This window comes from Typopeltis vanoorti, chromosome 11 (assembly GCF_054136105.1).
Source record: "Typopeltis vanoorti isolate ZY-2024b chromosome 11, IOZ_Tvanoo_1.0, whole genome shotgun sequence".
Lineage (NCBI taxonomy): Eukaryota > Metazoa > Arthropoda > Arachnida > Uropygi > Thelyphonidae > Typopeltis > Typopeltis vanoorti.
The window spans coordinates 101,018,805-101,044,119 of NC_143559.1; the positions used below are offsets into that span (position 1 = coordinate 101,018,805).

The 25,315-nt window shown below is 37.7% G+C and overlaps 1 protein-coding gene across 1 annotated transcript in view; it reads right to left on the bottom strand.

Moving 5' to 3' along the window:
- The window catches only part of LOC150101877 (serine/threonine-protein kinase ATR-like), an 860,597-nt gene that overhangs the window by 521,404 nt on the left and 313,878 nt on the right, over nt 1-25,315 (bottom strand). Inside the window, exons 21-22 of the mRNA XM_090399924.1 lie at nt 11,273-11,347; nt 272-385 (exon numbers count right to left, since the gene is read on the bottom strand). Coding sequence (XP_090256050.1) covers nt 272-385; nt 11,273-11,347 — 189 coding nt within the window. The remainder of the gene's footprint in view (nt 1-271; nt 386-11,272; nt 11,348-25,315) is intronic.

Below are 25,315 nucleotides of genomic sequence, written 5' to 3' on the forward strand. Positions count from 1 at the left end.
AAGTTTCTTTTCCCAAGTCAATACTTAATATATATAAATTAAGTGGATATTAAATCCAACATAATGAATGGAGAAATTATGGTTAGTATCTCAAAAACTGCTACAGCCTACAGCCATAAGTCTCAAAATTATTTTTGCAAACTCCTATTTTTCACTCAATTTGCTACATTAAACATTTGATTCAAATTTAATAAATCTCAGTCAGATTAAGTTCTTAATTTGACCAAAATTTGATATTTCAGTATATACAAACATATGCTTATGTACTCACAGAAAGAAATGATCTGGTATCTGAAAAGTGAAATGCATGCCCAATATCTGAAATCACGTTTAAGGGTTGTCTATTTCCTTGAATATTGTAATCCAGCATAGCTTCTGTTAGAAACTAGAAAAAAAAAATATAATATATTTTCTAAGTCACTGAGATATTCATTTCATTACTTATAGTCCAATATAGTGAATTAGTTACATAATATCCCAAATTCCAGAAAACTGGAATTTTGGATACCTTTTCAAACTCCAACAATGACAACAGGGGTACTTAACGGTCAAAGCTGTATAACTCAGAGAAGACCTCCACATAGCCTTTAAAGGAATGCGGAGAATCGACCAAGGCTTCTGACCTAATGTCCAATCCTCACCTTCTCGTGGTGCGCCCTGTTGGGTATCTACCTGGATACTGAACGAAAGAGGATGGGCTGGCAATTTGGGATTTAGCCGACCAAATTGTATTCTTATTGGCTTAAACCAAAATACAAAATGATGGTACAACATAACAAAATTTCATGCCGGGAGGGGAGTCACCCGGTTAAACAAGGTCCCCGTTGTGTTCGCCAGGGAACCAGGGCAAACAGCGAAAAGTCAGCTACTGGAACAAATCTGAAAACACACCCCAACTCAATATCACCAGAGTTAAAGATCGGTACTATCAATGTAAGAAGCCTGAATGGCAAAGAAATGGAGTTAGCTGAGGAATTAGATAAGTACCAGATCAACATAATAGGGGTGACTGAAACAAAAACAACAAAAACTGGTGATATCTTTCTGAGCAATAAATACCAAATGTTATATTCAGGCAATGACAATCAAGGAAAAGACGGAGTAGCCATAGTATTCAACACTAAATACGAGGCTAATCTTCTTGAATGGCAGGCAGTCTCAAGTAGAGTGATGTGGGCAAATATCAGAATGGGGAACTGGACAATGAAACTTATTTGTGCCTATGGTCCCACAGATGGTTCTAAAGGTAGAAGTGGAGGAATTTTTTGATTTCTCATTAACTATGTTATTGTTGATAGTGATATTTTCTCCCTGATGCAGGACACCAGAGTGTACAGAGGATTTGAAATTGGAAGTGATCACTATTTAGTCTTGAGCAGGATAAAATTGAATTTCATATTGAAAAGAATGACATGTAAGAAAGTCATAAAGCGAATAAAAGTTGAGCAGCTCTCAGATGTGAACTGTAGACTAAAATACACAAAGATTATTGAAGAAAAAATGAAAGAGTTTGAGAACAAAAACCAAACCTTGGAGATTCAGTGGCCAACCTTGAAGAAAACCCTGATTGATTCAGCCATGTGGTGAGGTTGACTGCAAGGATAGAAAAATCAGAACTCCATGGTGGACACAGGAAGTTAAAGAGGCAGTGAAGGAAAAGAAGAAACCAACCTTGCCGGCAAAGGTTGGTTGATTGGTAGAGCCTCTGCTACTAATGGCTCAGTTAAGTAAGTTTGAGCACGGTTAATAGTTGAAAGGGGGCCAATCGTTCGATGCTGTTGGCACACTCTCCCTCGATGAGTCTTTGGACTCCCTGGAGGTGTCAAATAATAATAATAATAATAATATCAAAAGTTCCTGCAAATAAGTGCTTGTGCTCTTAGAGAATACAGAGAAAAATGTTATCTGTAACGTATAATTTGACAAAACACGTTACAGATAAGTATGGCACCTGTGCGAAGGAAAATGGCGGCCAGTAATCAAGGTTCGCCATCGTTATCAAAGAACGGTAGCATAAAAGAAATGAGTAAGTGTACTAGCTGTGAAATGTACGCTTTACGGAGTGCGGTCGGAGTGTGGTTAGATGATAATAAAGGATTGAATGTGTGTAGAAAATGTAGGGAGAATGCAGAATTGAAGTGTATTTCGGATCGTGAGTGTGATATTTTTGTCAACCTTCAGAATGAAGGAAATAGGGATATGACAAGAAACGGCAAGGTTGTACATGAAAATTGTGAGAGTGTGAATGTAGAAAGTGTGAATGATAGTATAAATGGTTTCTCAGAGAACAAAAAAGATGAGATAGATGCATTGAGTGAGATCGCGTTGTTGAATAGTGCGATAGAAAGAGCAAAACAGCAGCTAGAGTGCATGAACAAAAGTAGACTGAATGAACCAACCAATAATAAAAGGTATGACAGGAAAAATAGACGTATGAATGTGAACATGAACAAAATGAAGGATAGAGTGCTGTATGGAGACTCGTTAGTACGAGGTGTGTTAGTAGAGGATTTGACAAAATCGTACCAACCTGGTGCGACCATAAAGGACGTAACTGCGTCTATTAGAGAGCAAAAGGAAAGGGTGAAAGAAATGATTGTTGTGGCAAGTACGAATGATTTGAAAGGAGATAAAATGGAAATGATAGAAGACCTGAATGAATTGTTTGAGGTAGCAAAAGAAAAGAGTGAGAGAGTTAGAATGATTAGTCTTTTGCCACGGTATGACAGTGAAATGTTTAAAAGGAGGGCTATAATTGCAAATGACTTTATGCGTGGGTTATGTATGACGAGTGGTGTGGAATTTATGGATGTGTGGAGTGAGTTTGATGGGCGAAAGGATCTATATAAGATGGATGGCTTGCATTTGAATGGTTACGGTGTAAGAAGACTTGAGAAAGTGTTGCTGAATGTAGTGGATGTGCAAATTCAGGGAAACTAGATTTGTTAGGGGGGGGGAGAAGAGATACAGTCCTTATGGAGGCAGTTGAATGTAAGAATGAATATAATATGCCAGAGCAAATAAGGACAACAAATTTGAGTGGGATAGTTAATATAAGGCATCAAGGTAGGGTTGGGGCTAATGGGGGTCTTAAATTCATGTACACTAATACTAGGAGTATTAGGAACAAGAAGGAAGAGTTTTTGGCCATGGTTGGCACTTCCAGACCACAGGTTATAGGTATTAGTGAAACATGGCTGACTGTAGATGATATAACTAGTGGGATTGAATGTGATGGGTATAGTGTGTTCAGGAATGACAGAGAGAATAAAATGGGGGGAGGAGTATTGTTGATGATAGCTGATGAGCTCCAGCCAAGGAGAATAGAAGTTGAATTGCAGGATAGAGAAAAGAGCACATTTGAGGCCATTTGGTGTGAGATTGTGGCTAGCAGAACTAAATATACAATTGGGTGCTGCTATAGACCAGGTGATGGAAAAGATGGTGGTGACAGTATGCACAAGCAAATAGAAGGAGGGTGATTATTATGGGAGATTTCAACTATGGTCGCATTGATTGGAGTGAGGAGAGGACACACGGGAGGAAGGAACTGGATTTTATGCGGTTATTAAGGGATAACTATCTGCAACAGCATGTAATGGAAAATACTAGGGGTCAGAGAGTGCTTGACCTAGTAATTACATCTGAGGATTTGGCTGTAACAAATATGACCACATTGCCACCAATCGGTGAGAGTGATCATAGGGTCTTAACTTGGGAGGTGGCTAAAGGTGTAGAATTTTCAATTAAGACAGGGTACATGTGGAATTATCGGGCTGGAAAGTATGACAAACTTAGGAGTTTGATTGGTTCAGTGCCATGGCATGTACAACTGCAAGGACTAGAAGTTGATAGTGCATGGGAGGTAGTTAAGAAGTGCTTGCATGAAGCAATGGCTGACTGTATACCTAGAGTCCGAATAATAAATCAAGTAGGGGTTAAATGGATGAATAACACCATTAAGCTTGAGTTGCAAAAAAAGAAACAACTATGGAGGGAATTTAAGGAGAAGGGTGACCGGCAGGCACATGAACGGTATAAAGCGCAGGCCAGAAGGGTGACGAGTGTGGTAAGAAAAGCAAAAAAGGATTACGAAAGAACATTGGCCATGCAGGCTAAAGAGAATCCTAAACAGTTTTTTAGATATGTAGCAAGTAAAAGGAAAAATGTACATGGCAGATTGATTTTAAAGAATGCCGATGGTAGGGAGGTAACTGAATCAGTTGAGATAGTTGAGTTACTAAGTGAGCACTTTGCAAAAGTATATCATCCAGGTGGTGACATTGCAGAAACGAATAAACCAGTAGATTATACGGGAATTGTGGTTAATGAAGTGGAGGTGAGTAGTCTATTGCATAACCTCAATGTCAATACATCTGTGGGATTGGATGGTATACCAGCTCGTGTTGTACGAGAAGCAGCTAAAGAATTGTCAGTACCCTTGACCATTTTGTTTAATTTGAGTCTCGGGTTTGGGTTAGTCCCGAGCGGGTGGAAAGAGGGGAAAATAGTTCCACTGCATAAAGGTGGTTCCAAGACTGCTGTTGTAAATTACCAACCGATTAGCATATCAGCAATCATTGTCAAGGTCTTAGAGAAAATAGTCAAGAGGAAAATACAAGATTGGATAGAAGAAAATGGGATACTGTATCGGGGACAGCATGGTTTTGTGAAGGGTAGGTCATGCCTCAGTAACTTGCTCACGTATTATAACACAGTGACGGCTGAACTGGATAAGGGTAATGGGTTTACGGTGATTCTACTGGACCTTGCCAAGGCCTTTGACAGGATTCCACATGGAATTCTAATCAGTAAATTGCAGCATATGGGAATGGACATAGGGTTGGTGAGATGGATAGGAGGGTGGTTGACGGAGAGATATCAGAGAGTGGTTTACTCGGGAGTAGAGTCCACAAGACGGCCTGTGACTAGTGGTGTGCCACAAGGATCTGTTCTTGGACCACTGCTGTTTAATTTGTTCATAAATGATATAGGAAATGATCTGAGAGGAACAGTTCATTTGTTTGCGGATGATGCAAAGTTGGGTAGGGCAATAGTGAATGCAGATGACGTCAAAATTTTGCAGGATGATTTGGATAGATTGGAGGTCTGGGCTAAGGAGAATGGATGTCAGTTTAATGTGGCAAAATGTAAGTTTATGCATTTTGGGGTGAAAAGATTGGCGGCAGTTTACTGCATTGGTGGAACCCTGCTCCAGGAAATTGATGAGGCACGAGATTTAGGAGTGTTGGTGGATAAGGAATTGAAATTTAGGGGACACATTGCAAAAGTGACCAAAACAGCTCATCAAATCACTTGGTTGCTGAAGAATACGTTGACAAGCAGAGACAAGCAGGTTATTGTTCCTCTGTATCGAGCCTTGATAAGACCCCATCTAGACTACTGTGCTCAGATTTAGTCACCTAGGTTTCTTCTTGATGGGGAGGAGGTGGAGAGGATCCAGAGGCGAGTGACCAAGATGATAGCAGGTCTGTGGAATGAACCGTATGAGAACAGGTTGAGGATTTGTGGGTTGCAAAAATTGGTTGATAGGCGGAGGAGGGGAGATATGATTGAGACATTCAAATTACTGAAGGGTTTCTATAAAATTAATTCAGAAGATATTTTTGAGAACAGGGCTGGTTGTGGGAGGACTAGGGGACATCCATGGAAACTGGGCAAAAGTGTGGTTAGTAAAGGTGTTAGAGCTGGGTTCTTTACTTTTAGAGTAGTGAATGAGTGGAATGCGCTCCCTGAGTCTGTGGTGGATGCTGTGACAGTGAATGAGTTTAAGGCGAGGTATGATAGATACTGTATGAATGTCAAATAGTTGTGATGAATATGATTTGGGGCCTCCCTCGATGAGTCTAAAGACTCCCAGGAGTTGCCCGTAATAATAGTAATAGTAATGTAAGAAAGATAAACACTGTGTAAAACTAGATAAACAAAAGTCATGGGAGGACTTTGGCAAGAACACAGAAAATAAATATCAAGAAGGTGGTAAGATATTCTGGAGGTTGTTGAAGAAGCTTAGAAATGGATGAAAGAGTGCAGTAAAAGGAGTTAGAGATGATGAAGGTGACATGAAAACAGAGAAAAAGATATTTTTGAAGTGTGGAGTAATTACTTCGAAAAATTGCTAAATGAAACAAGCAGTGATAGCACAGTAGTAAAAACACTCAACAGGCAGTCAGGAATACATATCCATACTTGAAGTAGAAAAAAGACATCAAAGGCTTGAAATGTGGAAAGGTAGCAGGAGTAGATGATATTCGAAATATCATCTACTCCAGAAATGCTGAAGTATGGTGGTATAAAAGTCTTACGGTGGCTGCAATGCATAATTCAGAAGGCCTGAACAGAGGTACGAATTCCTGATGATTGGAGTAGAGCTCTCATAGTACCCATATATAAAAAGGGAAATAAAACAGAATGTGAGAATTACAGAGGTATTTCTCTACTGAGTGTTCCTGGTCAGATTTATGCTAGTATACTTGAGAAACAGTTAATAAGAGTTATGGTAGAAAAGGTTGGTGAAGTAAAGGCTGGATTCAGTCAAATAGAGGCTGTCAGGATCAGATCTTCACTTTATGACAAATAGTTGAGAAAGCATGGGAATATAACAAAGATCTGTATTTAAGTTTTGTCGATTTGGAAAAGGCATATGACAAGGTGCCAAGAGAGAAGCTATTCAATATGCTACAGTTATATGGTGTCAATGGGACATTACATCAAGAAATACTTGGTCTTTATTTGAGTTACAAGTTAGCAGTTAGAACTGAAGGAAATACAGGAAGATCGCTTAATGTTAAATCTGGTGTGAGACAAGGATGTACATTATCCCCTCTGTTATTCATTATCTATATGGATCACATTATGAAGGAAAGTGGTATTAAACATAATATAAGAATTAGAGATGTCAATGTCAGCGCTTTGCTTCATGCTGACGACGTTATACTTCTAAATAAATCGGCTACAAATTTGCAAAATTCTCTGGCTAAATTGAATAACTGTTGTAATAGATATGGTATGAAGGTCAGCAATAAAAAGACAAAGATAATGAAAACAGGTAGAATCGTTGAAAATGTCAACTGTGTTTTAAACAGAATACCTGTGGAACAAGTAAAATATTTCAGCTACTTAGACAAGATTTTTAGTGAAGATGGTAAATTAAATATGGAAATAGACAACAGAATCAACAAAGCTGGTATGGTAGGAAGTCAATTGAATAAATTTATATGGAATAAGAGAGAAATCACTCAAAACACTAAATTTGCTGTATGCAAGACAGTATTTAAGCCAATTTTAACTTATGGATCTGAGAGCTGGGTCAGAAGTAAAACACTTGACCAAAGGCTAGAGGCCGCAGATATGAGAGTCCTGAGAAAGATTAGAGGCAAGAACAGATGGCATCAATGGCAATATCATATTAAAAACAAGGATATTAGAAAAGAACTTGACATTGTCAGCATCCAGGAATGCATTAGCAGAGCTAATCTCAGGTGGAATGGTCACTTGAACAGAATGGGCAAGGAAAGATTAGCAAAACAAGTGTTCTTTGTCAGGTTGGCAGGAAAACGACCCAGAGGAAGACCAAGATATAGGTGGATCAATATGGTACAAAGTGCCTTAGACGATAGAAACATAAGATCTGATAATGTTGGAGTCTTGACAAGTAATAGACTGATTTTGAGGAAAATTGTAGACAGGAAGTTAGTAATGACGTAAATTTTTCATGTAGTACTATCATATTCTCTACAACCCTTCAGGCTACATGTTCAGGAATTTGATGATGACAATAACATATAAAATTTTTTCATTCTGATTTCTATAATATGCAGTTTTTCTGATTTCTAATATTAGATAGGGATTCAATATTTAGTTTTGCTTTTGACAACTAAATATTGAATCCCTATCTAATATTAGAAAATTTCAAAAATCAGTCATCATTATATTCATTATTTGCAGCCTTTCCAATTAACTGAACACCAAATATCTGCCCTTGTCTAATGCTAGAAAAAGAGCAAAATAATTTGCAATTTTATCAATGAGTTGCACAATGCCCCTGGCACTGCCACGTCTATTGCTTTCAAGAAAATTCTTGCGCTGGTAAGCAGTACCACTTTACGCATGATCAAGTGTCATCTAGAAACATAGTAAAGACTAAAATGACTCATCTGTAAAGAGTACATTAGCCCATTGGTGCCGTGTCCAATTTATGGATACAACACTACTGAAAATGTGCTCTACAATGAGCTGCAAATAAAGCAATGCAGACTACAGGCCTTCGAGTGTATAGGCCTACTTGTCGCAAACGTCTTGCCACAGTTTGTTGAGATATCTGCACAGCTCTGCTTGAATGGAGCTGTTAAATCTGGAATGAAAGGTTCAATTTGTTATTGAGCATTTCATTGAGGATTTAACTAGGATCTAAAAACTCTATAAAAAGGAAATGCTTGTACATAGGTGTAAGTGAAAACTTTAATGTATTAATATTTTATTAACAGAATTTTGCAAGTGATAAATTGTAAACTGCCTTATAAATAACATACCAGAGTCTAAATGGTCTTAGCGAAAGTTACTTTAGAAGGAAAAAGTTTAAGCCAAGTCCACTTTAGCCTAATCAGCTTTTGAACATAACCCCGGGGCTTCGCAATGCAAAGTCCAAGATACGTGTATGGTCCACATGATGGGGAGCATTTCAGGGAGTAGCATAGGGGAGTGTGCAAAAAAGAATTAGGTGTCACGAGCAGTGACGTAGTTGGGAGATCGGACAAGGGGATATATAAGGATTTGGCAGCGAAAATAGCTCTCTCCCAGTCCTCTGTTCTTCGTGGTGTCTCTCTCCCTCAGCTGCGGATTCCGATGGAAGCAGTTCGTGGCGACAACTAGAAGGATGGTCAACGACAGCTACAAAGTCAGATAGCAATCTGTTTCAAGCATAGCAGCAGCACAGCCATGCAGCTTGCGGAGACTGTAACTTCCCGAACCACAACTGTTCCTGTAACTTTAGCGATACTGCTTCGACGTATAGGCATGTACGACTCTGCATAAAGCTGCGGTAACTGCTGGCTGCATGGTTGTGCCGCTGCTATGCTTGAAAGGGATCACTACCTGACTTTATAGCCATCGTTGACCATCCTTCTAGTCGTCGCTGCGAACTGCTTCCATCGGAACCCACAGCTGAGGGAGAGAGAGACACCACGAAGAACAGAGGACAGAGAGAGAGAGCTATTTTCGTGGCCAAATCCTTATATATCCCCTTGTCTGCTCTCCCAGCTACGTCACTGATTGCTCACAACACCTAACTCTTTTTGCACACTCCCCTACGCTACTCCCCGAAATGCTCCCCATCACGTGGGTGCTGTAGAAATGTCTCGGACTTCGCATTGAGATACCCCAGGGTTTTGTTCAAAAGCCAATTAGGCTAAAGTGGACTTGGCTTAAACTTTCTCCTTCTACAGTTTACAATTTATCACTTACAAAATTCCATTAATAAAATATTAATATATTAAAGTTTTCACTTACACCTATGTACAAGCATTTCCTTTTTATAGAGTTTTTAGATCCTAGTTAAATCCTAAATGAAATGCTCAATAACAAATTGAACCTTTCATTCCAGATTTAACAGAGCCAACTTGCAAGCTGACTTGACATGATGCATCGATTACATTTTGCTGTTATAATCAAAAATCTGTCTTTAAAACGCTGCCCAGAGCCTGGATACAATACTTAATAAAGTTTGCAACTTTATTCCTTCAATAATAATCTTCCATCAAACACAATTTGTTAGCGCAGCCTTTTGTCTTTTATCCTGTTGACTAATAAACTCATTCCGCACAGTAACGAACTATACTCCCGTCTCCTCACACATTTCAGCCAGCATATCATTCATAATCCTTGCTCTCCGCCTCACTCACCACTAGGCAAAATGCTGACTACCCTTCCTGTCACACTATTCTCTTTTATCCTTCTAAGCAGCCTCCTGATATCAATTCTGATGTGCTCCTTGTACTCAGTCAAATCATTTGTACCGATTAAAACTATCAACTCCTTTGCTCGCTCTCTCCTCATATCCAATGCCTCAATCTCTCTACTCATTTTAGTGGCTGGAAAACATACCTTGTGCATCCTATCATCCAGCACACCTTTAATAATGGAGTCGACATACAACGTCACTCATTCATCTTTCGTTAACTCTTTCGTGCCATCATGATTTGTTTTAATAGTTGTTACCCGAATTTTCTTAATTTCATTCCGCATCCATTTCATCTCTTTCCTCATCCAATCCAATTCGACTTCCGAATCTGGCGTCACGTTCTCTCTATCACCCCCCTCTTCTCACTTTCACTCTCATTCATCCTTCTGTGCTTCTGTACTTTCAGCCCAACATGCGTCCAACTTTCGCTATCATTGATTCTTTCGATTTTTTTCCACTTTTGATTCCTGCATCATGCCATTTCCAGTTTCATTCATTCTCTCAATTTCGTTTCCTTCCACCACTCTTGTCTCACTTTCGTGCTTTTTAACATCCATTACGGTTTTTAAATCACCCTTTTTCTTTTTTACTGATTTTTTAACATTCTTTCACCTCTCTTTCACACCATTCTTCTCTTTCCCCATGACATTCTCGCTACTAACGCTTTCTGTCATCAATTTCATATTTGCATTTATCAATTCCTCATTCAGGTCACACTTAGCACACACCCTCCTTCCATCTGCCCTAAATTATGGTTGCAACTCTTCCATAAAAACTCATACAGCACTCACTCACTCTCTCTCCATGTCAGAGAAACACTTATGGAAATGCTTACAGCTGCTTGCATTTCCAATGTGGATTTTGGAATGCTTAATTGTGCATAATAGCACATAAAGACATTTTCCCCAAATGAAGTTCAACTGTCATTTTTCCTTTGAAAAGCTGTGAACTCTTTCCATGTAGTCACTGTTTGGCACACAAGATCAAAATGACTTCTGAGAAATCTGCTTTATTAATCACAAACTTTGCATAGTTATATCCATTTTTCCAATCAGAGAGTAATCTAAGACTTCAATAAAATAGTGTAAGATGTAGCAACAAAATAATAATAATAATAATAATAAAATAAAATGACCAAAATACTTATAATACAAATCATTAGTATTGAATTATTAAAAAGACAACTGATATAACTACTTCATTGGTGTAGATATTCTAAAAACTATTCCAAAACAGTACTCAATAACTTCTTTTTTTTTTTTTTGCAAAAACATAAATCAGAGATTAACTTACCTTACATATTGGTTGTTTAAAAGTTTTTAATAAATCCTCCATTTTTATTCCTCTTATATGAGAAACTTTTTTTAACTATAAAGAAAAAAGAAAATTGCATGTCAGATAATGAGCATTACATACTTTAACAGTATTCTTATATTCTTCAAGAATACTTGATTTTCATAGGATATCATTTCTGATTTGTAATGCATCAAAGATTTAAAAAGATTTTTTGAAACTGTAATCAATTAAAGTCTACTCGCACTATTGCAAACACCATTAAAATAAATAAAAAAAAAAAAAATCCAAAAGTCATAGCAGTGTTAAGCTAAAATAAATTCACCAACAAACTGTTTCGGTAGTCCCTAGGAGTCTATTATCATAAAAGTTGACTCTATTTAGAATAATCATTCCAGTAATCAATAACAGTAATTACGATAAACTTTTAAGATTCAACTATGATACTTATAACTGGTGATTAGTTTACGGAATTAACAACGCATATAAAGTATATTAATTAAAGGTAACTTTAATGAATAACTTCTATATTTCGGCAACGTCACATTGCCATCTTCAGGAACATAAAGATATGGTATGTGCACGCAGGCACTAACACAAAGCAAATGAGGAAGAAAGCAAGAAACTAATATTGTTCCTAAAGTCCGAAGGGTGCCCTCTGGCGGGCTAATTTGGTAGTCTTGGCAGTTGGGCTGAAGTTCTCATAATGTAAGTCTCCCAAATTTCGGGTAGTTTCATGCACCCAAATTTGTTGAGGTTAGGAACGTTTTTTAGAGCTGCTGAAGATTCTTTGAATAATCTTTCGTATTTAAACTTGCTGCGATGAATTATTTTTGTTTTCTTCCAACGAAGAGCTTTCGGATACACTCGGCCGTGATCTATGGTCGATACTTCATGACGTCTCGTGCACATCGGCAAAAAAAGAATTCGAAAAAATACGAAGTAGGCACTTGAAAAAATACGAAAACCTGACAAAGAATTCTACCTCCTTACCACAGCCACCACTCAACACTATAGTCAACCTCTCGTCAGCAGTTTTAAAGCCTGAAGCACTCACCGCACTTTCACGTGGTCACAATTTCGCCCTAGCTCCTAAAAGAATACCTGCCGAAGATATCATGATCCATATAGAACGTGGGATTCGCAACCTGCCAAACTATATCGCCAACAACGTTAGACTGGATGTAGTCGGTGTTCTCACTAAAGCCAAACCTCCAAAAACCAACTTATCCAAAAACGAATATGCTGCCCTACAAGAATTGAAAAACAACAAAAAAATAGTAATCACCAAAGCTGATAATGGAAGCACCACTGTGGTACTCAATCAAAAAGACTACAAAGGTAAGCTAAATTCTTTAGTACTAGACCGTACTACTTACCTCCCCATTGAATATAATCCGACCAGCTCTCAGATTAGAACTCTCCACAGACTCCTTAAGAAGGTCACTTCTTGGCCTGTGGAAGTCACCAACAAACTAAAATCTTATAACTCTAGACCCCCCCCCCCCCCGATTATATGGACTCCCAAAAATACATAAACAAAATGTGCCATTGCGTCCCATAGTGGATGGCATTGATTCCCCAACATATAAATTAGCCAAACATTTAGCCAAAACGCTCACACACTACACTGGCAACACACCATCACACATAAAAAACTCAGCCCACTTTAAAGCCAGTATAGAAAACCTCACACTCCAACACACTGACATAATGGTCAGTTTTGATGTCTCCTCCCTATTCACTGATGTCCCACTCAAAGAAACCCTAGAGCTCATCCAAGCCAAGTTTCCTCCCGATATCTCAGCCCTATTTCAGTTCACAATGAACTCAGGCTATTTCGTTTGGCAAGGAAAGTTCTACAAACAGATAGAGGGAACAGCCATGGGTTCACCGCTTTCCCCACCCTTGGCCAATTTCTTTATGGAGACATTTGAAGAGAAAGCCTTAAACTCCACCCCACAAAAACCCACTATTTGGCTTCGTTATGTGGATGATGTGTTTGCTATTTGGCCACATGGCTCAGACACACTCCACTCCTTCCTAACACACTTAAACAACCAACACCCCAGAGTCCAGTTCACCTTAGAAAAAGAGGAAAACAACACCCTCCTCTTCCTAGACACTTTAATCACCTGCCAGCTTGATGGATCTTTGGTTTTCTCTGTTCACAGAAATCCCATTCATACTGGCAGATACATTCACCAGCAGTCCCCCCCCCCCCCCTCACAACAATATGGGGTTATAAAAACACTATATAACAGGGTAAATTAATCTGCTCAGATGACAAGGCCCTAACTACTGAACTAAACCACATCCTCAACACTTTCTTAGCCAATGGCTATAACCCCAAAAAAATCCAAAAAATATTAAAACCAGTAAACCACAACCCCCCTCCACAATAAAGATTACACCAAGTCTATCACCATCCCTTACATCCAGGGCACCTCTGAGAAAATAACCAATATCCTCAAAAAATATGACCTTACTTCCTGTTACAGACCATATAAAAAGTTGGCATCCCTTATCCGCTCTACCAAAGACCAACCACTTCCCCTAGACCTACCTGGTGTATACCAGGTCCCTTGCAGCTGCAAATTGTCCTACTTTGGCCAAACAGGCAGAACAACAAATATCAGGATTTCAGAACACCAAGACTACATCCGGTTCCACCAGTACAGCCGCTCTGGGCTGGCAGACCATGCCTTAGATACCCACCATAAAATTCGTTGGAAGAAAACAAAAATAATTCATCGCAGCAAGTTTAAATACGAAAGATTATTCAAAGAATCTTCAGCAGCTCTAAAAAACGTTCCTAACCTCAACAAATTTGGGTGCATGAAACTACCCCAAATTTGGGAGACTTACATTATGAGAACTTCAGCCCAACTGCCAAGACTACCAAATTAGCCTGCCAGAGGGCACCATTAGGACTTTAGGAACAATATTAGTTTCTTGCTTTCTTCCTCATTTGCTTTGTGTTAGTGCCTGCATGCACATACCATATCTTGATGTTCCTGAAGATGGCAATGTGACGTTGCCGAAATATAGAAGTTATTCATTAAAGTTACCTTTAATTAATATACTTTATATGCGTTGTTAATTCCGTAAACTAATCACCTGTTATGTCTGACCAATGTATAAGCCTTGCTACTAGAATTATGATACTTATATAAATAATTCTTTCTTTACAGAAGCTATTTTTCTGTAACACAGGTCATTCCTTCTCAGAAAAAGACCAAGAACAAACACACACATATAGATATTATATATTCAAAATTATCTATGACAGTTTTGTATATATAAGAGATTTCAATAAAACTCAGTATAAGTACACAGTCTTGCCATATATATACTGTTACAACTGCCCTGCCCAAAGAATTGTGTGAGCCCAATTCCATTAGTAGCACTGTGCAAAGCCAACATTTGTGCATTTAATAGCAGAGAGAGAGAGAGTGAGAGTTGTCTAGCTGAATTGATTAAAATGCAGTAAGGAGATTATGAGACCTGTGCAGATGTAATAGCACTTCACATGGTTGGAATGCAGCCACCTGTTATTTTCAACATGCTAAAAACACTCAGGATCAGTAAGATGTTTGTGTATCGGACTATTAACCATTATAGTGATTAAGAAGACGTATCTGACTACCAAAGAGCAGGTCAACCACGTTGCATTAGGATGCATCAGCTTGTGAGAATGCAGAAAATGATGTTGCGAGAGATGAACGTTCCACAGAGATTGAAGATGTCACATGCACTAACTGATGACCTGGGGATGAGAGCCTATCGTCATTCTACTGGACACTTCCTAACATCGCAACTTATGCAGAAGAGGGTGATAAAATCAAAGATCCCTTCTCATTTAAATCACCAGAATCCATTAAAATATCACATGTAAACAACAGACACGGAGATATCCTCTTCACAGGTGAGAAGATTTTCACCAATGAAGAGTCATTTAACTGCCAAAACAATCAGGTGTATGTTACAATGCTGTGCGCCCATCTGATGGTTGCACAGCACGTGTCATATCACCCAGGATTCAGAGAAGTCATCACCCCATCAGTGATGGTTTGGTGGCAGTGAGTAGAGGTGACGTGTCAGGATATCCAAGCTGCATTTCTGAAAGAAAGGGGGTCAAAACCTCTGCTAAAGTGTATCAGGACACCATGATGGAACCAGTGGAATGGTCCCTGAACAACACCTTGTTTCACAGTAAGCAGTGAACCTTCCAACACAACTCCCCTGCACACAAGGATCACAAAACAGTGGTTGGAGGCGAAATTGCCTGACCACATATCACCATCTGATTGGCCATCTGGAAATCCCAATCTGAATCCACTGGACTTCAAATTGTGGTCAAAGCTTGATAGAGTGGCCTGCAAGAAACGATACTTCAGCATTGCCAGACTGGATTTGGAGCAAGTGGTGGCATCATGTCCATTGAATGTTGTGTGTACCACCATTGATATGTGCTCACAGACTTTTGGGCATGTGCGAAGGCAAAAGGGAGATATTTCAAACATTGAGTGCTGCTATATATACGTCATACATGTGGTTTGTATGTGATAAAAGCTTAAATGATTTACTGATGGATTCAAGGTTTATGCACTGTTCAAGCTGTAACAGTATTTATGGCTAGGTTAGATAATAACTCTCATATATAAAACCTAATTCTCTGTGAGAGGCTAAAATTAGTCCTGACAGGATCAAGAATGACATGGGAAAAGATATGCAGGGAAGAACTGTCATTAGAAAACTTTCAGTAATGAACAAAACAAAATATTAACTGTAAATATTGAGAAGAAAGTAGCAACACCATCATCAATGCCAACCATTTAAAAGCCCATATGTAGCATGTAAATGGAAGTAGGAATATGCTTGCATTAATTATACCACATATAACATTTGTGACTCACAAATAAGACATTCAGATGAAAGTATATGGGGACTATTCAGTAATTCAGAATAAGTTCACGATACCAGAGTAAAGCTTGTTGATCAAGATTGAATGAGTTGCATGTGCACTGAATGCACACATACACACAGAGTACAGGTCAGATACCAGAGTAAAGCTTGTTGATCAAGATTGAATGAGTTGCATGTGCACTGAATGCACATATACACACAGAGTACAGGTCAAATCTAAACTTAATAAATGGAAGTCCTTTGAAGGAGGTGTAAAATGTGCATGATGCAGTTTTAATGGTTGCTCTGCACTATCAAAAAATGATAGACAGTGGATGGAGTCACTGAAATGGTTTTGCAGTAGAATGACCTTGTGACATATCTGTCTTAATCTTACTAATATAATTTCATACATCAATACAGTAGAAATACTGATAGTTACCTTGGTAACAGAGGTAGTCTTAATCCATGCATAATGTAGATACTGATACAAAACATTTGATAATATCAGTGTCAAAGCAGACTGCTGTCTAGGATTCACAGGATCCTAGATCTTTGTACCCTAGACAGGACACTGAATCCTGTCTAAAATGCAGAAAACCTTGTAAGGTTGTTTTTTTTTTCCCCATTTGAAGGCGAATTAGCTGGCCTGATATAGAGGTAGCATAGTTTTCTCCTCTTGGAAACTCAGGATTTTCATTGAACAAAACAGGCAAACTGGTCAGAAGAATCCATGCACGTTACAGACTTAATACACTGACTACACAAATCTGGCTGCTTCAGTCATAATTCCAAATAAGCACAACTATTTGTGAAAGTAATCTGCTTTTGGTGTACTACAAAGGACTGAAACATAGCTATGTCCACTGACATTTAAGGTAAACCTGAAGTCATTTGCATTCCATTCTATCAGAATGACATCGGTGCACTACATTCAAATTTACATTGAAAGAATTAAATTTTACAGCAGTGAAACATGAAAAAAAAATGCCCAAAACAATCTTCCTTATCATTACTTCATTAATGATTAAATTATTCCCATACTATTATACTTCACTATTATATAACTACTAACTTCACCTGTTTTCATATGTGGGGACAATACTCAATTCAAAAACTAAATAAACAGAATAAGGAATCCATATTTGCAAAGGTAATGCTTTTATTTTACTTTCACTGTCACTGAAAGCTTTTCTAATTCACTCCAATAAATCAAATATTTTTCCTTATATATATATATATATATACACACTTCTGAGTAGTGTTTAAACTATGATCCTTGAAATGTAAAAGCATTATAATGCTAAAGAAGAAAACTATTTCCAACAAGCAGGAATATCAAAATATTACAAAAATGAAAAGTTGTATAAATTACCTAACTTAATATTCTAAAGGTATTTTAATAATGAGTACAAAAATTCACTGATTATATATCCAAGCTCAAGTTTCTGAAGGCCAAAAATATGCACTGAAATATTTCAGTATAAATTTCATTTCTGCTAATACAGAAAAAAACATTTTTTTGTGTTACAGATTTGTGGGAAGAGGAATATTTGTCAAGCTCTTCACATTTGTTTCTAAATATAGTTTTTCACTTTCTTGCCATCATTTGGCCAAGTGATTAGCAAAACAGTGCTTCGCTTCCTTATATTTTTCTCTGTATTCTCTAAGCACACGAGCTGACTTAGTTGTCAGGAACTTTCGATATGCTTTCTTTCTTTTCAACATAGAGTTCTGATTTTTTTTATCCTTACAAACAACCACTCTCCAATTCAATCAATGTTTTTTTTCAGAGTTTGCCACTGAATCTCCAAGGTTTGATTCTTGTTTTCAAACAGTTTAATTTTTTCTTCAACGATATTTATGTATCTGAATCTACAGTTTACGTTTTTCCATGCTGAAAAACCATTGGCTCAAAATACAACTATGGGAGTCATGCTGTGGGAAATACTGCGTAAAATTTCTTAGTGTTTTGCATTAAAACTAGAATATAAAAGAAAGGATAAATCGGTACACGATAAATAATGGAAAAAACTCACGTAGAAAGATTATTTATTAGCATAATTTTTGCCTGTGTGTCACAGGCATCTTCATCTGAAGATGCCTGTGACACACAGGCGAAAATTATACTAATAAATAATCTTTCTATGTGAGTTTTTTCCGTTATTTATTGTGTACCGATATGTCTACTCACGGTTTACCTCTTTTAAAACTTAGAAAGGATAAAGATAGACTCCCACACCATGCACACACACACTGCCTTATCATTGTTTTTGACTTTTGTACGGAAGGAAGCGAAATCATTTGTATTTGTGAATCAACTATAAAGACATGGATGAAAATACCAAAATTTTGTTAGCTATAATAAAATAAGGAAAATATAAATAAATAAATAACAGGCAGAAAGGATAAGCTGGAGAAACCAGCATGCAAGGATATACAGAATTTTCACTACAAGAATTTTAAAATGTATATTACTAGATGGCAGGAGGGGGGGGGCTAATAAATACACAGCTTGCAGCCAAGAGAACAGGATCTTCTACTGAAAAGTGATAAAAGAATCATAAATTTGAGGATATGACTGTTACTTGAGGTAAGCAAAGGTAATGGCAGAAAATTGATGACATGACACAAAGAACTTGCAGGAACCATACAAAAAGTACACAAACAACATGAAAATCCATTTAGCTTAAATTAATGTCACTTACCTGAAACCTATATATGTGTGTGCAATCTGCAATAAAATTAAAAAAGAAAAAAAAAAAATTTGATAGTCAACTTTATAACTGATCACTTCTGATTAATATAAAAGAGAGAACACAAGTCAAGCATTAGTTTGGTTTGATTTGTTAGTGAACAAATCAGCTTCATAAATGATCCTAATTATACATAGCTGACATAAGTTGATAAGGTTCACTTAAAACTATATATTATAGAAATGTGATACAATACACAGTATTTCTTTAAAACAAAGTTATGAAGTTAGCATCAATAACAGCTCATTTTGTGTTTGAAAATATAATTCTTTATCTATAAGGTAAAAAATGATAAACGGTTGTTGATAACCATGCTGATTAATTCTTTTAATGAAAATAAAGTATTTTAGATACATGATATTGATATTTAAGAGAAGAACGCTTTAAATGAATACTCATTTAAAGTATGCCAGTTAAACCCTTCATAGTAAATGCAAATTTCTTTTATGAACATATCTTTAAAAAGAACCATGTAACAAATTCCTCTATATTTTCTGCAATAAAGGAAACATGAAATCTGGAATAACATATACAGCGTGAAGCTATAACTGATTAGTTAGCTTCTTGCTGTAATAGTAATATAAAAACTGCAATAAAAACTTAAGAGTACTGCAGTATTGCTCTACTAAAAATGTTCACTATTGAACAAATATTTGAGCTGCACCTAATTCAATTAAAATACTTTTAAGTGATCATAAATGTCTAGCAATCAGGTACAAGGCATTTCAAAATACACCAATCTCTCAATTATCTGAATTTTAAATAAACGAATCTTCAATTATTTAACCCCTGAATGGCATAGTGCATCAACCAATTAATCAACCTTTCAATTATCTGGCTAGCAAATTGATCTCCCATTGCAGTTACATAATTGAGGAATTATCGCAACTCAGTTTCACATTTCAGGAATTTTATATTTTTATAATTTTATAATTTTATATGAACCAAATGCCAAATCAGAACTTCAATCCTAAACTTTAAAAAAATAAATAAATAAAAAATAAAATAAAATAAAAAAAGGAGTGTAAAATTAATAGCATATAATTATTATTATTATTATTATTTCAGGCTACTCCAGGGAGTCCTTAGACTCATCGAGGGAGGCCCTAAACAGCATGTCCACACAACTATTCGACATTCTCACAGTATCTATCATACCTTGCCTTGAACTCGCTCACTGTCATAGCACCCACAACAGACTCTGGCAGCTTATTCCACTCATTTACCACTCTAAAAGTAGAGAACCCAGCTCTAACACCCCTGCTAACCACACTCTTGCCCAGCTTCCATAGGCGTCCGCTAGTTCTCCCACCACCAGTCCTGATCTCAAAAATATCCTCTGAATTAATCCTATAGAATCCTTTTAGCAATTTGAATGTCTCAATCATATCTCCCCTTTTCCGCCTATCAACTAGTATCTGCAACCCACAAATCTTCAACCTGTTCTCATATGGTTCATTCCATAGGCCTGCTATCGTCTTAGTCACTCGCCTCTGGATCCTCTCCACCTCCTCCCCATCAAGAAGGAACCGAGGTGACCAAATCTGGGCAGAAATAATGCTGAAGTTAAAATCTGAAATTCAGTAAAAAGTATCGCAAAGATATTAAAAGTAAATTTGATAGATTATCTAAAATGAAATCATTCTGTAGACACAGTCAGCCATGAATTTAAATGGCATGTATATCTGGATAGGTTAAGAATGAGCAAAGCATATTCCTTGTTCAGGAACTTAAAATTATGAGCATTTAAATAAGGAAAACTATTTCCCATAAATAAAATTATTGAATATATTTATGAAAACCAACCCTCAGTTGTTTTACAGCAAAAGGGAGTCTGAAGTGATTCTTGTGGCATGATGAATGGACGGGGAGAAGGATATTACGGCCTATGTGTTAAGTGGTAAGTAGGAGAAACTCATGTTAGAGGTTTGATGAAGTGAAACAGCACTGAAAAAGAGTTAAAACTAATATTTAATTCTTCCAATAGTTTGTTTCAGTCACTGAGACATTGTCAGGGAGTACATATGATATTTGTAACACACACACACACAAAGGCTACACAAAACTAAGTGAAACACGTGGACAAAAGACTAGAGTTCTGACTAGGTGCAGCACCAGTTAGCACCTGAGGATGTAGAAAGTATTTTTAACTTGGGTATAGTTATGTTAAAGATACCAAGCAATTTTAAACCTGGTTTTACTCCATTTTTTTTTTTTCCAAGTAAGCAAACAGACAAAATGTCAAGTTTGCGCCTGCAATATATGCAAGACTAGCTGATCCCACAGGTAGTGCAAGACCAAGGCAACTCGTGGTAGAAGTGGAGCAAGCTCTGATCACTAATCTTAATATTTACCCTTAATGCCAAAACACATCTCCAAGAAGGGGATGTATGATGTTTTGTATTAAAAGCAAGGGGCCACTACCCAGACTGGTTTCGACCTTTATTGAGGTAGAATGGGAGTTCATGTCTTTCATCATCGGCCTTTGGAGTATAAAGATTGCTGAGGGTCAGCCGGTAGTAATAGGGAAAGTTAAAGAAAGGTAGCGTAGGATAGTAGGAGGTAAAAAGAGGCCTCAGTCAACCTGTTTAGCTGTATAACCCAGAGGTTGTGGCTAAAAGGTCTGTAAAACATAATTTCCTTGCACCTGTTCGAAAAAAAAAACTTAAAATTTACATTTCATTTTACCCGAAAAAACAAAACTTTCGAATACATTAATCTAGGTGTCTGGAGACGTCATCTCGTAACCCCTAAAGAAATAAAGAAAAATGTTTGTTAAAATTTGGAACTTAGATTATTCTTAGACTATGCCTTACAACTGGAAAAAATAAATAAAATAAAATAAAATAAAAAAAAACTGCGATAACGGGATCCGTATTGAGGTGGACTTTATCAACCAGAGAACCGAGAGTTGGGGGAAGAGCCCGGCCCGAGTGATGCAGCCCACAAGGAGCTGCACCGCCTCGCTGTAGGCCTTCGCAGCTCGGGTTCTCAGGTCTGCCCCCTCCTATGTGGACTAAGTGTGGATACACAGAAACAAAACCAAAAGAGAGAACTTAGAAGGGGCTTTTTTTTTTTTTAGGTCATATTTGCTGTCCAATTTTTAATCGCTATCTCAAAGTCTTTTACCACATTTTCCATCACTGTGAGTACGTGTACTGACTCTTCATCATTTAGTTTCCATATTCTCTTCAAGCTTTCATTCCATTTCGTTCGGTGGTAATTAAAGTTATCCCACTTCATCCATATACTAAGACTATCTATCTCGCCTTTACATTGCAAACAAGCGTCTCCTTTTTCCTGTATAGCTGTGTGGCCCTTGTGCCTTATCTCGGGTTTGTCCCTAAGATCGAGTAGGATTCGTCTTGTTATATTCGAATTTTCATATGTGGGATTTTCTCCTTCTACCGGTTTTGTAATGGGGTGAGAAGAACCGGTATTTGTATCTTCTGGTTTTGGATCGTTTCCTTGCTCTGTGTCCTCTTCTGATGAGGTTTCTTCCTCATTTTCTGTGTTGTTTTGCGTTATTATCTCATTTCCTTCCTCGTCTTCTTCCGAACTTGAAGCTTTTATTTGGCTTTCAATGTCTTGTTTGCTTCGTTTAATTTCTCCTTCTTCTGGCGTGATGGGTCGTTTTGTTGAACTGGTATTGATTTCCATTTCCTCTGTTTCTGTGCTGTCATTGTTGCCTTCCGATTCAATGGTGTAAGATTTCTTAGTGTTCTGTTTCTTTTTCTTCCTAATATTCCCTTCTGCGTTCCTCCCAATTATTGCCTGATTTCCTAATGTGGTCGTTGCGATAGCTTGTGGTTGGAGGGCTGGAAAGTCTTCTGATTCCATTGTTTGTGGTTCGTTTACTGTTTGGCCGGTAGTTCATGAGTCCTGTGATGTGAGTTTAGGACTGATTACTGGAATGGCTACTGCCGCAGGTGTTATGGAGCCTCCTGCTCTTTCTGCAAGTGTCCTGTTAGGACAAACGTCTATTCTATGGGATGTGTTCCCACATTTACGGCACGGTGACTCACATTTATCCAATATGTGTTCTGTCGATAAGCAGTTGCGGCATTTGTTGTTTTTCGGGCAGTGAGCGCTAAGGTGGCCCAAAGCGGTGCACCGAAAACATTGTTTTCTTACTCCTGGATAATTGACTATTACTTTTGCTGAGCCTAAAAAAATCAAGTTGGGGATTTCTGTTTTCATTTCAATTGAAATGCTCACTTCCCCTGATTTCCACTCTGGGATATCCGTGTCTTGTCCGATTGTTACGTTTCGGACAATCCCCCACTTTGAAAAAATGGTTTTAATGCTTTCCTCCCCTTACTCTAGATATTCGAGTGGAAACCTGTCAATTTTTACGGATTTTAAAATACTCCCGACTAGGAAGGGTAGGTATTTTCTTCCTTCACATTCTATGCCTTTAAGGAGCGTTTCCCTTGTCTCTATGTTGTTCGTTACTAATTGGAATCTCCCCCCCCCCCCCCGTAAGGGGTAAGCCCGTAAATGCTTTCTGCTTTGGCGACTTTGAGAAGAGCTCTCACAAATGTCGCTTTGCCGATGTTTGGGTCAATTTCGATCCCGAGGGTACGAACTCTTGGCAAGAATTTCGACACTCTTTAAAAGCAAACACCTTACCAACGGAATAGCAAATTTCAGTCCCCAAAAGGAAATGACCTAAAACGGACCTGCACCGATTGGAACGAGGCCGCAAAAATAAAAGCCAACAAAAGAAAAACTAGAAGGGTTCTTACCAAACAATACTGGAATAGGAGCTCTTTCTCGGGATCTGGTAACTGGCAACTGGAATCCAAAAGAAGACTGGAACATGGAGCTTTCTCTCGGGGCCGCTGAAAACAGGTCTTATCAGTGGGAGACAGGCTAGAAATACCAAGATTTAGTAATGCAGAGCTTGTAAGTATTTTACCAAAACGAGTTACCATAAGGTGTTATAACCTTATTAAATAAAAATCTCAGGAGGAGATATAGATGTAGAAAGTATTTTTAGCTTGGGTATAGTTATGTTAAAGATACCAAGCAATTTTAAACCTGGTTTTACTCCATTTTTTTTTCCAAGTAAGCAAACAGACAAAATGTCAAGTTTGCGCCTGCAATATATGCAAGACTAGCTGATCCCACAGGTAGTGTAAGACCAAGTGAAACACATGGTGGGATCAGCTAGTCTTGCATATATTGCAGGCGCAAACTTGACATTTTGTCTGTTTGCTTACTTGGAAAAAAAAATGGAGTAAAACCAGGTTTAAAATTGCTTGGTATCTTTAACATAACTATACCCAAGCTAAAAATACTTTCTACATCTATATCTCCTCCTGAGATTTTTATTTAATAAGGTTATAACACCTTATGGTAACTCGTTTTGGTAAAATACTTACAAGCTCTGCATTACTAAATCTTGGTATTTCTAGCCTGGCTCCCACTGATGAGACCTCAATAAAGGTCGAAACCGGTCTGGGTAGTGGCCCCTTGCCTTTAATACAAAACATCATACATCCCCTTCTTGGAGAAGTGTTTTGGCATTAAGGGTAAATATTAAGATTAGTGATCAGAGCTTGCTCCACCTCTACCACGAGTTGCCTTGGTCTTGCACTACCTGTGGGATCAGCTAGTCTTGCATATATTGCAGGCGCAAACTTGACATTTTGTCTGTTTGCTTACTTGGAAAAAAAAAATGGAGTAAAACCAGGTTTAAAATTGCTTGGTATCTTTAACATAACTATACCCAAGTTAAAAATACTTTCTACATCTATCTACATCTATATCTCCTCCTGAGATTTTTATTTAATAAGGTTATAACACCTTATGGTAACTCGTTTTGGTAAAATACTTACAAGCTCTGCATTACTAAATCTTGGTATTTCTAGCCTTGCTACCACTGATGAGACCTCAATAAAGGTCGAAACCGGTCTGGGTAGTGGCCCCTTGCCTTTAATACAAAACATCATACATCCCCTCCTTGGAGATGTGTTTTGGCATTAAGGGTAAATATTAAGATTAGTGATCAGAGCTTGCTCCACTTCTACCACGAGTTGCCTTGGTCTTGCACTACCTGTGGGATCAGCTAGTCTTGCATATATTGCAGGCGCAAACTTGACATTTTGTCTGTTTGCTTACTTGGAAAAAAAAAAAAATGGAGTAAAACCAGGTTTAAAATTGCTTGGTATCTTTAACATACCTGAGGATGTAACCTGGAATCTTCCAATTTATTCTATGAACAATATCTAAAGTATAGTCCAAAAGGTCTGATTGACCATAGGAAAATATGGGAACACTAATACTTTGAGATCTCAGTTTACATCCTAGATCCCAACAAGTGCCAAAGAGAGTATCACATCTAGTTAGGACCCTAGTCTTTTGTCCACATGTT